This window comes from Saccopteryx bilineata, chromosome 5 (genome assembly GCF_036850765.1).
Source record: "Saccopteryx bilineata isolate mSacBil1 chromosome 5, mSacBil1_pri_phased_curated, whole genome shotgun sequence".
In the NCBI taxonomy this organism is placed as follows: domain Eukaryota; kingdom Metazoa; phylum Chordata; class Mammalia; order Chiroptera; family Emballonuridae; genus Saccopteryx; species Saccopteryx bilineata.
Window position 1 is genome coordinate 156,633,312 of NC_089494.1, and position 17,044 is coordinate 156,650,355.

General features: G+C 35.9%; 1 protein-coding gene across 4 annotated transcripts in view; it reads left to right on the plus strand.

Annotated features, from left to right (window-relative positions):
- TRDMT1 (tRNA aspartic acid methyltransferase 1) overlaps positions 1-16,663 on the plus strand; it is a 57,530-nt gene extending 40,867 nt beyond the window's left edge. For 2 of the 4 annotated variants that reach the window (XM_066281059.1, XM_066281057.1), the window contains 4 exons: positions 1,636-1,979; positions 4,576-4,636; positions 5,991-6,120; positions 14,187-16,663. In XM_066281059.1, the coding sequence (XP_066137156.1) occupies positions 1,636-1,979; positions 4,576-4,636; positions 5,991-6,120; positions 14,187-14,287 (636 nt within the window). In that variant the 3' untranslated portion in view covers positions 14,288-16,663. The remainder of the gene's footprint in view (positions 1-1,635; positions 1,980-4,575; positions 4,637-5,990; positions 6,121-14,186) is intronic. The other 2 variants (XR_010731974.1, XM_066281058.1) reach the window with 2 other exon arrangements.
- The last annotated feature ends 381 nt before the right edge of the window (positions 16,664-17,044 follow it).

Below are 17,044 nucleotides of genomic sequence, written 5' to 3' on the forward strand. Positions count from 1 at the left end.
ACTTTTCTTTCATCATTTGAAAAAAATTGAGTAGAAAGTTAAAAAAATTTTAATTAGTGCCTGACCTGTGGTGGCGCAGTAGATAAAGCGTCAACCTGGGAACACTGAGGTTGCCGGTTCAAAACCCTGGGCTTGCCTGGTCAAGGCGCATATGGGAGTTGATGCTTCCTGCTCCTCCCCCTTCTCTCTCTCTCTCTCTCTCTCCTCTCTATAATGAATAAATAAAATCTAAAAAAAAAAAAAAAAATTGTAATTAGTGGTGTTACCCTCCTTTTCCCCAGATAATTTACCTTCTGACCATTGACTATTTTGCATTTATATTTCCCCCAACAAAATCCACTATTTTTGATAAAATTCAATTATACTATTAAAAAATAGCTTAAGAGTATTTTAACCCATTGATTGCATTTTTGTTGAAGTCAATGCTACTTGATTAAAATGTAATAATGATGACTACAAGTAGAAAAAAAATGCTCAGTTCCTATAGATAGGATATCTAATTCTGCAAGCAGTGGTACATGCTTCTAGCAGCAATTGGTCTCAGGTGTCGGGAACATATGGCTCGCAAGCCAGATGTGGCTCTTTTGATAGCTGCATCTGGCTCGCAAACAAATCTTTAATAAAAAAAGTAATAACGTTAAAAATATAAAATGTTCTCATGTATTACAGTCCATTTCCTACCGCTCATGTTCATGGTTGCGGGTGGCTGGAGCCAATCACAGCTGTCCTCCGGGACAACACCAAATTTTTACTGGATAATGCGTAACGTACACAGATCATTGTGTGACTCTCACGGAATTGCATTTTAAAATATGTGGTGTTCATGGCTTTTTCAGCCAAAAAGTTTCCCAAGCCCTGGTCTAAATAATAGAGTTTCTGTTATAGCTCTCTATAACCATCACTGGAAAGAATTTAAAAGTCATGTCCACTAGCAGGGTCAATAGTGTCATTTGAATCCGCGTAATATAAGATTGATACATCTCCCTTTCTGTAGTGGGCAGTTCCAAAAAGAATATATAAAGTACATTAACAAAGACTTCATCATTAAAGCTTTCTGGAACTTGTTTTCTTTCGTTTTACAAAGTAAGACTTTATACAGTGTTTTTCAACCATTGGCTAAAAATATATATGGTTACATGTTTTGCAGGAATAAGTTTTTCCTATGGAACTCAGGAATACAAATAAATTTTAAGGGTGAAAAGTGTTTTTGTTTTTTAATTACTAGTTTTTCTTGAGATCATGGGTATGTACCAGTTTTTCTTCTTTGATAAAGAGGTAAAGGCAAACTTTGATTCAAGGCACATTTTCTAGAAATGTTAGTGTAGCTCTCTAAACTTTTTTTCACAGATACAATGCTTTGTTTATTCAGCATACTCTGGTTACTTTGTTGAATGTGTTTATTAATAAATACAGAAAGCAATAACTCCATGAAATAAATCATCTGCAGCCTGATGACACTATGGTTGTATGAAGAATAACTTGTAATGTGAATGAATACAAGTAAACCACAGTTTTTATCTTTTTAATGAAAAATTCATAAAGGTTAAAAGATTTTTTGCATATTGTTGACTGTATGTTATTAATTTTACTTTTAATAAAGCTTTGCACAATTTCTGTATTTTTGCTTAATGCCAGGTACTGATGGAATTTCCCCAAATTGAATTTGAACATTCTCAAAAACATGCAGTAGATGCAGAAAATAAAAGTGAAGGAAAGAAAATTGAACCAAATGTTTGCTTTGATAGCAGCAGACAATGTTCTGGAAAAGAAGCCATTCTTTATAAGCTTGAAACTGCAGAAGAAATTGACCGGAAACATCAACAGGACAGTGATCTCTCTGTGCAAATGCTAAAAGATTTTCTTGAAGATGATATTGACATGAATCAGTACTTTTTACCACCAAAGTCATTGCTGCGATATGCTCTTTTGTTAGACATTGTTAAGCCCACTTGCAGAAGATCCATGTGTTTTACAAAAGGGTAGGTTTTAAAGAGACTCTATTCGTGGTATATCCAAATAACCAGGTTTTTATACTTAGTGTTTCTTTTAGTTTTCTCAAAACAAGGAGCATTTTATAAAATGTTTCTGCTAGAATGATTTTTTGGGGACCTTTAAGTCCCGGCTTGCATGTTCCAATAGAATGCATGAGTGAAAATTCCTTCTGGCGGAACACTATGCACAGCCCACGAAAGTGCTCATGAAAGATGGTGCCATTTGTTTGGTGACTCAAAGAGCTTAATTACCTGTGGTGGAAGCACGGTTTCTAGAGATGGTGAATTGCTAATTTTTTAGCACCTTTCTTTTTATGGCACATCACACCTCAAAAATTTACGTTCACTCTCATAGATCAATATACAGTGTGTCCATAAAGTCATGGTGCACTTTCGACCAGTCACAGGAAAGCAACAAAAGATGATAGAAATGTGAAATCTGCACCAAATAAAAGGAAAACCCTCCCAGTTTCTGTAGGATGATGTGGCAGCATGTGCGCATGCGCAGATGACGTAACACTGTGTATACAGCGGAGCAGCCCACGGCCATGCCAGTCGAGATGTGGACGGTACAGAGGAAAGTTCAGTGTGTTCTGTGGCTCGCTAAATTTGAATCCGTGACCAACGTGCAACATGAATATCGGCGCATTTATAACGAAGCGCCACCACATAGGAATAACATTACTCGGTGGGATAAGCAGTTGAAGGAAACCAGCAGTTTGGTGGAGAAATTCCGTTCTGGTAGCCATCAGTCAGTGACAGGTCTGTAGAGGCTATACGGGATAGCTACCTAAGGAGCCCTAAAAAATCTGTGCTTGAGCCCACATCGAACTACACTGAATAGGTATGAAACTGGGAGAGTTTTCCTTTTATTTAGTGCAGATTTCACATTTCTATCATCTTTTGTTGCTTTCCTGTGACTGGTCGAAAGTGCACCATGACTTTACGGACACACTGTATAAGAAGAAATTAAATTTCAGTACCAAAATATACAATTGAATCATCTGACACATGTTGGAGAACATTTTAAGTTTTACCCAGTTGTTTAAATAAGTAATATATTTTATGGTTGAAAACGCAAATGGTCCTACTATTATAAGACTCCATCCACTCTGTCTCTTGACCATTCAGTTTCCCTCTGTACAGCCAGCCAGTGATTTCAGTGTACTGTCTGATCTTTACAGAGGTATTATGTGTGACAGTGTATTTAAATATATATGTATATTTTTACTCTTCCTTTAAGTGGTGATACATTGTAGCCATTATTATGTATCTTTCTTATTTCACAATATAAATTAGGTATCATTGTATATAAGTACATAGAGAACTTTTCTATTCTTATGGTATGGGTATATTAGTTTCTTTTACCGGTTACTTTTGGGTTATTTCTTGAATGTTAATATATTTTTCATCAATTTTTTAAAACCTAGAAATAAGGGGGAAATTAGATCTTTACAGAAAGTTTTGTAAAAGATCTTTGACTTTGCTTTGTTCATGTCATTTGACTTCATTTGATAAGTTGTTGTATGGTTTGCAACTTCAAGCCTTCTCTTTTTACCTACTAGCTAGCTGGCTGTCTTGCATAAGACCCGATGCTCCTGATGTAATCATACCAGATTTATTCTGATTTTATCAAGCTTTGCCCCTGTACTTCCAGGATAACGGATTTATTGCTTTTCATTACCTTAAATGACTTCACTCAGCTGTTGTCTGTTTCCAAGTCCAATAGATTTGTTTGTATTTCAATAAAATAAGACATCAATTTTGTAATAAAAAAACAGTCTTGAAATGTTTTTGTAATTATAAAGATGATATAAAAGAAGCCTTACTGTAAAAGTCTATTTTAGTGTAGATAATATATATATACATGTATAATGACATAAGAGAAAACAATTTAAAAACAGTATTTCCCCAGTATGACTTTCTTTCTTTAATTTATATTTTAAATTGATCTATTAAGAAAAATAATAATAATAATATGTTGAATAACCAGCTTGGCAATGATCTAAAGGGAAGAAATATCATTAATACCTTGCAGTGGTCTCACTATTGTATGGAAAGAATAAAAATGTACTATGCTATAGTCACAGGCAAATGTATCAGTGGGCCCGTGTTTGTCATGGTACTGAAGAACAGGGTCTTGTGTTCATGAGAAGAAATGATGATTCTGGCGTTTTTAAAATAAGAGCAGCAATTTATATTCACCTACCTGGTTTAAAGTAGAAGGGATGCAAATATTGAATACTATTTGGGTATAAAGTTGTACCAAGTGCATACTTACTAGTGATGAACTTTTAAAAAGTGACAATATAAAGAAATGACAATTGATAATACATAATTCAAAATGGTATCTACACAACTCAAAAAATGACCCCAAGTTTAGTGTCTGAGAAGTTTAAATAAAATGATTTAATATTCGTCACCCAGTAATTTTTCAGTTACCAAGAATATTTATGTGATGCTATTCAGAATATTCAGAAGGATATAATTATGTAGATTGATCAATTTATTCAGGAACTACATGTATTTAAGACATTTTGCATTAGCAAATACATCAGATGCTATGTTTGTGTTAATTTTTCAGCTATGGAAGGTACATCGAAGGGACAGGATCTGTTTTACAGACTGCAGAGGATGTGCAGGTACTATGTATGCTTTACAACTAAATTACGTTTAATGCTTAAAATTTGAGAATGTCAAAATGATTTTACCTGTTCCATTGGGAATGAATATAGGAATTCTTTACTATAGAAAATTTTCTTGTTGCATAAGTTTATGTACAAAGAATATTTTATGTTTTTATTTCCTTTTAATTCTTTTGTATTTTTATTCCACAAATAGTAAATTGACATGCACTGTACAATTGTTAATTTCTCTAAAATTATGCACCAAATATCTTAATATTGGAGACTTCCTTTGGAGCACATGCTATAAAATTGATTTTTAGGGAAAGAAATCTATGTTTTAGCAACATTTTATTAATACTTCAATTATAAATTCTTTATGGTATCATAGTTGAATATAAGTTTGCTATATTGCAAGTTTTATAATTTGAATAAGTTTGAAATGAAGTCACATTATCTTCTTTTATACTGATTTTTTTTTTTTTTTTTTTTTTTTTGAGAGGAGAAGAGACAGTGAGACAAACTCTCACATGTGCACCGACTGGGATCCACCCAGCAACTCTCATCTGAGGCTGATGATTGAGTCAACCGAGCTTTTTTTTTTAGCACCTGAGGGCGATGCCCTGGGACCAACCCAGCCATCCTCAGTGCCTGGGCTGCTGCCCGACAATTGAGCCACTGGTGCGGGAGGGGAAGAGGAAGAGAAGAGGGAGAGAACGGGAACAGGAAGGGAGAGAGAAGCAGATGGTCACTTCTCCTGTGTGCTCTGACTGGGATTCAAACCCAGGACATCATATGCTGGGCCGATGCTCTATCTATTGAGATATCTGGCCAGGGCCTTTTATACTGATTTGAATTCTTACTATTAATAAAATTTACCCATGGTAAAAATCCTATCAGAGGCAAATGAAGGTCTGTATTTGAGTAATCATATTTACTAAATATATTTTATCATTTTAAGAAAAACATTTGATAAAATTGGTCATAAACAGTAAACATTTTAATGATATACTTGTTAAGCATTGTAAAATTTACTGTATTGCTAGATCATTTCTCTTGTATCTTTCCTTGTACTTCTTTTATGTTATATTGTCATTTATTGTTTATATTTTTATGATTTAATTTCTGAGGGATCAGAAAATGACAGATACACTGCAAGTATCCTGATCTATTGAATATTAAGCTTTTGTTCATTCTCAAACTACATCGCCACCAATGAGACAATTATATCGTTTATTGAAGAGACATTTGCCCTGTGTGGCCGTGTGACACAGCAGACTGTGCATTGGTTTTGAACTGTCTCATAATAGATGATCTGATCTTAAATCTAATTACATTCTACTTGATCAGTTACCTTGGATTTTTTTTTTTACAGATTGAGGATATCTACAAATCTCTTACCAATTTGTCACAAGAAGAAAAGATAACAAAATTGTTAATGCTTAAACTTCGATATTTCACACCTAAAGAAATAGCAAATCTCCTCGGATTTCCTCCAGAGTTTGGTATGTGGGATAAACACAGACCTCAGCTTTCACTTAGAAGGTCCCAAAATCCATTAGGGATTCATATGTGTATTTTATGAAGAAATCCTTGCTCAGACGGACGTAAGAAACGTTTTTTCTTTCCTAATTATACAATTATTGACATTTTTCTTCTGTTATTTTTTCACATGTATTTATAACCTGCCTCAGTCCAGTCCCTTCAGACATAATTCTCCCTCCCTTTACTGCAGAAGTGGTCCTGTGCGTTGTTCAGGGACAGAGGGCCAAAGCAGCACGTGCTCACCTCTCCCCACCGATGGATGTTAACAGAAAAGCTTTTCCCAGCTTATTTTGCTTCCAGAGATCCTGTTCTAATAACCCAACACTAGATTGTGTGGGTTGAATTGTCTTTTTTATGAAAAAACTTACCCATGCAAGTCCTAACTTTACTTGCAATTCAGGAATTCCAGGGGTGGTTGCTATTAGGAGATGGAACACATTGCCTGTGTTTCTTAGAGCAACCCTGCCCATTTCCTGATCCCACTTCCTTGGCTCCTGGGCTCTCCCCTGCGTGAATGATGCTCTGTGTTAAGCTGGGATAGGTGTGTTCCTAGTACCTGGCTTGTGAGAGGGGGAAGACACATCTCCTTAACATGCTTCCAGGGCTACACAAGGAGGGATGCGTTTTTGCTAACTGACTGGGGTTTGAAAGCAGAAAAGCCAAACTGCTAAATCCAATGTTGTTGTAATGGTAATACAGTACTGTTCTTGAAGCTCATAATGGACTAAATGGATCGTGTTTTAAATTCGAAATAATGGACTTACAGATAAAGTTTTAGACTACATCCTTTTTTACAGTGCGAACTGTTAATATAATTTAACTGTTGAGTAATTGGTCTCTGAGTGTGGTCATGGCAACCAAGTTTATTTTGTACTCTGTCTTTTTTCTTGGTGATCTTATTTGGTGAGAGATATCCTGGAGAGTGTTATTTAAGAAAAACACAGACTTTCCTTGTCTTAGTTTATGTCACAAAGTGAATGAGAACATCATAAAACAAACAAAGAACTGAGAATTAAACTCAAGAATTTAATTCCCAGTATGCTTTCCATATTGGGTTTTTTGTTTCTTTTCTTTAGAATGAGCAATTAGGTACTTTCAGTAGTACTAAAGAGAGAAAAGAGATTCACTATCTAATAACAACTAATTCCTAAGTTTTATTTGAGTGCTTTTTCAAATAGTAGTCATCACTTTCACAGTATTGAAACTTAGCATAGCACGGACCCTGGAGTCAGGTGGACTTGAGTTTGAATCCCAGCTCTACCTTACCCACTCTCTGTCTTAGTTTACACTTCTGTACAATGGGGATAATTGCAGCACCAAATTCATATGGTTGTGTGACAGTTAAGTAATTTAGTATATGTAGAATGTTTATATATCACGCTGACACGTAATATAAAATTTAAATGCCAGCTTTTATTTTGTAAACCGTAAATATGTCTTTGTTTTTATAGCCTTCATAATACCCTTTCTCATCTAAAATTTTCAGATGGGTAGAATAGGATTTTTTTATAGCTCTCTGAAAATATGTATAATACATATAAGAAAGCCTTTTTCATTGCTTCTTCTTCTTTTTTTTTTTTTAAACATCAACCTTTTTTTATATAGTTTTTTTTTTATTTTTATTTATTCATTTTAGAGAGGAGAGGGAGAGACAGAGAGAGAGAGAGAGGAGAGACAGAGAGAGAGAAGGGGGGAGGAGCTGGAAGCATCAACTCCCATATGTGCCTTGACCAGGCAAACCCAGGGTTTTGAACCGGCGACCTCAGCATTTCCAGGTCGACGCTTTATCCACTGCGCCACCACAGGTCAGGCGCTTATTCTTCTTTTAAAATATGTGACCTATTTGTATAGATCTTGCCCCAATGTCACTACTGAGCAGCGCTCTGACAGAATTGTCCTTCATGTATGCTTTTGACATTATTGACTCTAGGTCCAAATGGGTATTGTTTGGGCCTGTCCGCTGGCAATGATGGATGTGCATTGATTTTTCCGTCCATTTGTCCTGCTCCCTTTGCGACTAGTGGTGTGTGTTTGTGAGAGAGCAGGCTTTGGAAGAGAGGAGCACTAACCTATACCTAGTAAATGAAAGCTGCCATTTTACCTCATGAATTCTATGTATCTTTTTATGAGGATTATTATTATTTTTTGAAATGTACATAAGTTTTTTAAAAAGTCACCTTTAAAAAAATTATGTAATTTTTTCATAAGCTAGTTTAGATTTTAACATCCATGTTTACATATAAAATACACACATATATAATTTTGACATATTTCACTTATTTTCAAATGTTTTTTTCCTTCTGATATAATTTTAATATTGCAAAAGATCATCCTTACAATATTTTAGAAGTCTGTTTGTAGATATATTTATACCTGTGGCTACTTTGAACTTACTAATTTTTGAGATGACTAATATACTTGCTTAAGACATATTATCTTTATAATAGCAATTTTATGATTATGCTCAATTGCAGATATAGGTTTATTATGGCAATCACTTATTTTATTGTGGTAATTATAATGCCATGTGTCGATAAAGCAACTTTATCCTAAAATTTGCTATTCTTAATGATCTTAATTTCTTCATTTTATTATCTAACTTGTTTTTTTTTATATGATTGCTATACCAAAGGATACAAATGTGCATTTGTAACCTTGTAACTAACATTATGCTGTATACCCTGAGGCATGGACAGTCTTTTCTATTGATACTCACAGGCTTTGTTCCAGAATGTAGTATCTGTGGGACATTTTGTTTCATAAAAGAATGTAGCAAATAGAAGTCCACCATGTGAAAGTCAATTTGAGGAAGCAAAGTATAAAAAAATAAGTATGAGGAACTTGTATTCAGAATATATAAAGGACTCTTACAACTCAACAATAAAAGTAATCAAATTTAAAAGTGGGCAAAGGCACCTGACCCTTGGATAGAGCATCTACCTGGGACACTGAGGTCTCCAGGTTGAGCACAGGTTCTCCAGTTTGAGTGCAGGGTCACCAGCTTGAGCATGAGTTCAAACAATCACTGCTTTGAACCCAAGGTCACTGGCCTAAGCAAGGGGTCACTGGTTTGGCTAGAGCCCCCAGTCAAGGCATGTATGAGAAGCAATCATTGAACAACTAAAGTGAAGCAACTCAAGTTAATGCTTCTCATCTCTCTCCCTCTTTCTCAAAAAAAAAAAAAAATGTGTAAAGGATTTGAATAGATATTTTCCTGAAAAAAATAGACAAATGGCCAAAAAGCACATGAAAAGATGTTCAACATCATTAATTATGAGGAAAGTGTAAATCAAAACCACAATAGATACCATTTCACAAAAAGACAACAACAGTGTTGGAAAGATGAGAAATCAGAAGAAATCAGACCCCTTGTATATACTGCTTGTGGGAATATCAAATGGTACAGGTGCTTTGGAAATCAGTCTGGAAATTTCTCAGATGTTAGGCATAAAGTTTTTGTTGACCCAGCAGTTTCACCCCTAGGTGTATATTCAAGAGAATTAAATTCAAATGTCCATGCAAAAACTTATACATAATGTTCATAACATCATTATTCATAATACTCAAAAAATAGAAACAACCTAAACTATCAATGCATGAACGGAATAGAATATTATTTGGCCATAAAGAAGAATGAAGTGCCTGACCAGGTGGTGGCGCAGTGAATAGAGCGTCGGACTGGGATGCGGAAGGACCCAGGTTCGAGACCCCGAGGTCGCCAGCTTGAGCGCAGACTCATCTGGCTTGAGCAAAGAGCTCACCAGCTTGGACCCAAGGTCGCTGGCTCCAGCAGGGGGTTACTCGGTCTGCTGAAGGCCCACGGTCAAGGCACATGTGAGAAAGCAATCAATGAACAACTAAGTTGCAACGTGCAACGAGAAACTGATGATTGATGCTTCTCATCTCTCTCCATTCCTGTCTGTCTGTCCCTGTCTATCTCTGCCTCTGTAAAAAAAAAAAAAAAAAAAAAAAAAAAAGATTAAAAAAAAATTGTTTTAAGAAGAATGAAGTATTGGTACATTCTCTAACATAAATGAACCTTGAAAACATTATGCCAAGTGAAAGATGCCAGAAACAAAAGCAGCATATTGTATGGCTCCATTTATAAGAAATGTTCAGAATTAGATAATCCAGAGACAGAAAGTAGATTACTGGCTGAGGAACAGGGAGGGGAAATGGTGAGTGACTACTAATGGGTACTGGATTTTTAAAATTATTTATTGAATTTATTGGGCTGACAATACAGGTTTCAGGTACACAGTTCTACAATACATCATCTGTATTTTGTGTTGTGTGCTCACCACCCCAAGTCCAGTCTCCCTCCATCACCATCTATCTCTCTCTACCCTCCACCACCTCTCCCCACCCTCTTTCCCTACTGCCTTCTAAGGAAGTGAAGTGTAATTCAATGTTTTTCAACACCGAGTGTGCGGCCCCTCTGCCAGAAATCTAGTGCCGATCTGTGAAAGATTTTCCACCCTGATGTATGAAGATTTTAGACCCAGTGATCTTAGTCAAATATGCTTTTATGCTCAGGATGATTTCTGCCTTAGCAGAACCTGGAATAATTCTCCTATTTTCACTGGTCCCAAGTATAAAAAGGTTGAAAACTACTGGTATAATTGGCATATAATACTGTATCAGTTTCAGGTGTACAATAATGATTAGATAATGAAATGGTTACCACAATAAGTCTAGTTAATATCTGTCACCATACATAGTTACAGTCTTTTATTTCTGGTGATGAGGACATTTAAGATCTACCCTCTTAGCAACTTTCAAATATGGAGTACAGTATTGTTAACTATAATCATCATGTATAGTCATTACATCTTTTTTTTTTTTTTTTTTTTTTTTTTTTGTAACAGAGACAGAGAGAGGGACAGACAGATAGGAAGGGAGAGAGATGAGAAGCATCAGTTCTTCATTGTGGCACCTTAGTTGCTCATTGATTGCTTTCTCATATGTGCCTTGACTGAGGAGCTACAGCAGAGCGAGTGACCCTTGCTTAAGCCAGTCACATTGGGTTCAAGCTGGTAAACTGCTCAAACCACATAAGCCTGTGCTCAAGCCGGCAACCTCACGGTTTTGAACCTGGGTCCTCTGTGTCCCAATCCAGCGCTCTATCCACTGTGGCACCGCCTGGTCAGGCTCTATATTACATCTTCATAACTTATTTTATACCTGGAATTTTGTACCTTTTGACCACCTTCACCCATTTTGTCCCCCCGCCCCGTCATCTCCCCCCACACACCACCAATACCAGTCTGTTCTCTGTAGTTATGAGCTTTTTTTGTTTGTTTCTTGCTTGGTTTTTTTTTTTTAGATTCCAAGTAAGAGTAAGATGACATGGTATTTGTCTTTCTCTGTCTACTCAGTTCATCCCTCCCTCTCCATCCATGTTGTTGTAAATGGAAGAATTTCATTCTTTTTATGGTTCAGTATTATTCCATTGTATATACTGTATATATGACATTTTCTTTTTCATTCATTTATTGATGGACATGGGTTATTTCCATATCTTGGCTACCATAAAAATGCTTCAATAAACATATATGGCAGTGCATGTATCTTTTCTAATTAGTGTCTTTGTTTTTATAGGATAAACGCCCGGAAGTAAAGTTACTGGATCATATTGGTAGTTCTGTAATATATTTTAAGTTTTTTACTCTTTCCACAGTAGCTTAACCACTTTGCAATTCCATCAGCAGTGGACAAGAGTTCCCTTTTCAGCATCCTCACCAACACTTTCTGGTTTCCTTTTGATAGTAGCCATTCTAACAGGTGTGATATAATATCTCACTGTTGTGTTGATTTGTGTTTCCCTGATGCTTAGTGATGATGCTTGTTTTCATGAGCCTGTTAGCCATCTGTATGTCTTCTTTGGAAAGATGTTGATTCAGATTCTCTGCCAATTTTTTAATTGAATTTTTTTTTTTTTTTTTTGCTGTTGAGTTATATGAATTCTTTACATATTTTGGATAGTAATACTTCATCAGTTATCTGATTTATTTATTTATTTAATTTTTCTTTACAGGGACAGAGAGTCAGAGAGAGGGATAGATAGGGACAGACAGGAACGGAGAGAGATGAGAAGCATCAATCATCAGTTTTTCGTTGCAACACCTTAGTTGTTCATTGATTGCTTTCTCATATGTGCCTTGACCGTGGGCCCTCAGCAGACCGAGTAACCCCTTGCTCGAGCCAGCAACCTTGGGTCCAAGCTGGTGAGCATTTTTTAATTTTTTTATTTTGCTCAAGCCAGATGAGCCCGCGCTCAAGCTGGCAACCTCGGGGTCTCGAACCTGGGTCCTTGGCATCCCATTCCGACGCTCTATCCACTGCGCCACCACCTGGTCAGGCATCAGTTATCTGATTTAAAAATACTTTCTCCCATTCAGTAGGTTGTCTTTTTGTTTTGTTGATAATTTCCTTTGTTGTGCAGAGCTTTTTAGTTGTAGTCTTACTTGTTTATTTTTGCTTTTATTGCCTTTGCTTTTGGAGTCATATATAAAAAAATCATCTGCAAGACTGATGTCAGGGGGCTTACCACCTATGTTTTCTTCTAGGAGTTTTATGGTTTCAGGTCTTACGTTCAAGTCTTTAATCCATTTTCAGTTAGTTTTTGTGTACAATGTAAGATAATCTAATTTTATTCTTTTGCCTGTGGCTGTTTGGTTTTTCCAACAGCAGTAATTGAAAAAAAATCCTTTCCCTATTTTATATTCTTTTCTCCTTTGTCAAAAATTAATTGATTATATATGCATGGATTTATTTCTGGGTGCTCTGTTCTGTTCTGTTGGTTAACTAGTCTGTTTTTATACTGATACCATATGGTTTTCATTACTATAGGTTCCTAATATAGTTTGATATAAAGGAGCATGATGCTTCCAGTTTTGTTCTTCTTTCTTAAAATTGGTTTTGCTATTTGAGTCTTTTGTGGTTTCAAATGAATTTTAGGATTGTATGTTCTATTTCTCTGAAAATAGCAAGGGGAATTTCATTAGGTTTAGATTGCTTTGAGTAGTATGGTCATTTTAACAATATTCTTTCAATTTATGAGCAAAGAATATTTTTACATTTATTTCTGTCTTCAATTTCTTTCATCAATGTCTCATAATTTTTAATGTACAGATCTTTCACCTCCTTGGTTGAACTTCTAATATTTTATTCTTTTTGATGTAGTTGTAAATTGCATTTTTTTTTATTTTCATCTTTGATAGTTCATTATTAGTGTATAGAAACACAATAGAGTTGTGTATGTTGATTTTAAAACTGCAACTTTACTGAATTTGTTTATTCTAACCGTTTTTTGGTCAAGTAGTTAGGGTTTTATATATAGTATCACATCATTTACAGATAGTGGTAGCATTATTTCTTTTTTTCCAATTTGGGTGTCTTTTATTTCTTTTTCCTGCTTAATTGTTCTGGTGAGGACTTCTAATCCTATGTTGAATAAAAGTGGCCAGAAGCTCGTCTGGTTCCTGATCTTTTCAGCTTTTCACCCTTGGGTATGATGATAGCTAGCTGTGGGCTGGCTTTCTTTTTCAGGTGATTAAAATGTTTTGGAATTAAATTCTGGAGATATTTGCAAAACTTGTGACTATACCCAAACTACTGAATTGTACACTTTAAAAAGGGTGAATTTTATAAAATATTAATTGTATCTTCATAAACCTGTTACTAAATACAACAACTGTGAAATAACAGTAGCCACTGATTTTCTTAAAGTTCACTAATATACAGGTTTCCAGAAATTCTGTGGCTGTTATGTGTGTGTGTGTATATATATGCACTGCACATAATATGATATGTCATGTGATGTGACAGTACCCACTGTGTAGGCAACATACTGTTACATAATATTTTGACTCTAAATTCTTACTTGTTAAGTGAACTTCTTGGAGACCTTAGGGACTTATTTATGTAAAAGACCACTGTGCTCTTTCTAAAGGACATATCCTTTTATCTTTGGAAGTTATTATTACAAATGATTGTATTATAAATTTTTCTTTCTCTTTTCTAGGGTTTCCTGAGAATATAACAGTCAAACAACGTTATCGTCTACTTGGAAATAGTCTGAATGTGCAAGTAGTAGCTAAGCTAATCAAATTTCTAGTTGAATAATTTAAAAATGACTCTGAAAGATGGTCACAGCATTTCTTCATATCCAGGCGGTAATTCTGATATTCTAGTTTGAATTAATTTTGATGAAATTCAACTAAATTATCTTAGTCTCTCTTTAATAAGAAATTTGAATTTATCACAAAAATGCCAATTTTTTTTTTTTTTTGCACATTAAAACAACTTTTTTTATTGATTCATCTTTGAGAGACAGAGAGAGTAGAGAGAGGGAAGCATTCATTTGTTGTTCCACTTAGTTGTGCCCTCCCAATATGTGTGCTGACCGGGGATCAAACGTGCAACCTTGGTGTTTCCAGATGACAGTCTGACTGAGCCAGCTGGCCAGGGAGCAGATTTTAGTACATTTTATGATACCATTTTTTAAAAAGCCACCAGTGATCCCATCAGGAAAATCTCAAGTATTGAGAAAGCTGTCATAATATGACAGAAATAATTTTTCCAGAAACCTAATATGTGCTTGGAAACTTGAATTTTATCACCAACAACAAACATGTAGGTATTTTATTTAAAGCAGCAGAATTACTTTTTTGTTTTTGAGAAAATCTCTACCAAATACCCAACTTTGTTTTCCTTTTTTTTTTTTTTTTAAGATTTTATTTATTGATTTTACAAGGAGAGACTAGGGGAGAGTGGTATGTATAGTTGCTTCACTTGACTTGTTCATTGCTTGCTTGTTGCTTGTCGTATGTGCCTTGACTGGGCAAGCCCAGGGTTTCCAACCAGCGACCTCAGTGTTCCAGGTCAGTGTTCTATCCAATGTGCCACCACAGGCCACGCCCAACTTTCAGTATTCAGTTTGCCTTTTAGTTTTTATTTTATATAAGAATGACATTTGGGGGTGGGGTTCTGCTGGGTCAGCTTGTAAATCAAACTGTCAGCACAATTTCTTTGGGACAGCCCTCATGTAGTTCAGTGTACAGCCAGGGTTCTTATGTGAACTTCCTGTTTTGTCATATAGACTAGGAAAAAGAAATGTATGCAAGAGCCTGGATGTCATACAGATGTTCTTTTTCACATTTCATCAAGAAGATTCTTATGTGAAACTGATTTATTTTTATTGAGCTCAGAGTGGTGAGGCCGACAGTCATTGCCTGTACAGTTGGCACCACTTGTGTCACACAAAGGTGCCAGCAACTTCACACACCCTCGTTTATATAGCACTAGTCAAATGTTAGCACAGTGAAAATCACCAGTAAACTTTCAGCATGACTGTAAACATAGTTTTGATGTTGTGGGTGTCCTGAGAGTTCCTGGAGGAGCCCAGGTTCCATGGTTCTCTGTGAGACAGCTGGCTTCCAGCATCTCTCACCAGTGCAGTTGAGGGCTGGCTCACACTCCTGTCTCCCCTGAGGCTGCTGAACCAGATCTAACTTCTTCACCTACTTACTCCTAAAGCTATCTTCTTAGAAGCAGGAACTTGGTGTTTCTGCTATTGGCAACCTCATCAGCACTGAGATGTAGAAAGTCAGCTTGCGGTGGTACAGCAGTACAGGCTTGACTAAAGGGGCTGGTTTGGATAATTTTCTCAGCACATCGCCAACTCTCTCTCACCTATCCTCTGCTGCTTCAGTCAGTGACATCTGGAAGGCCCTCACGATCCCCAGCTGCACGTTCTGGTGGCCTTAAGTCAATGAGTACTGGCTCCAAGCTGCTGGAAGTGCTCCCTCTCCCAGACTGTTAAAAGTAGAAGCTCACTGCACTGTTGCACTGGACTCACTCAAAGTCTTCCTCCTCCACCTTTTCAGAAAACGAAATGGCATCCTTTTTCTCATATTGGGGTCCTTCAGGCTCTCATCATCCCAAGTGGAACTTCTGGAGCCAGAACTGCTACTCAGACTATTCCAGCTGCTCTCACGGGTCAGGTGATGACCACGAGCCTGCAGGTGGATGACCAGTCAAAGTCTATAACCATATAATTTTGGTTCTGGTGGATTATTGGTGTCCCCACAGAAACATTGGGCAATAACTTTATTTCAAATCCTAAAAAGTTTCTTTAAAAAATGGGTTGTCTCTTTGGCCTCCTCATTGACATCGTTGCTGAATGCTGAGATCTTAGAAACTTCATGGTGTTGATCAGAAGTCACCCAGCACTGGACTGCCAATTTGTTTCCTTAAATTTATGTTACTGTGTTTTGTAAAGTGAAATTATTGTTATGCATTGAGTGATTATATTTTCATATGAATTTGTTACATATATATGTGAAATATCTTTAAAAACAATATAAACAGATTTAGGGACATTACAATTTTAATGTCAACATCAATATTTTATAAAATGTCATAATAGGCATATTGTAATGAACCTGAGTTGTATATTTTTATGTCAATTAAAGAAGTTTCTTTAATCTTGTCTTTTTACTCTTTGGTTAGATGATTATTCCTAATTCTTTTTTTTTTTTATTGGTTTGATCAACAGAAATTTATTTTCTCAGATTTCCGGAGGCCTGAAGTCAAAAATGAAGGTGATGGCCGGGTTGTAGATGACTTGAATTGTAGATGACTGTGTTTTCCCCTTGGTCTTCACATGGTGTGTGTGTGTGTGTGTGTGTGTGTGTGTGTATCCTAATCGCTCCTTTTCTTTTTTCTTTTCTTAAAATTTCTTTTTTTATTAATTTTAACTGTGTGACATTGATAAATCAGGGTATATATGTTCAGAGAAAATATTGCCAAGTTATTTTGACATTTAATTATGTTGCATACCCATCACCCAAAATCAAATTGTCTTCCGTCACCTTCTAT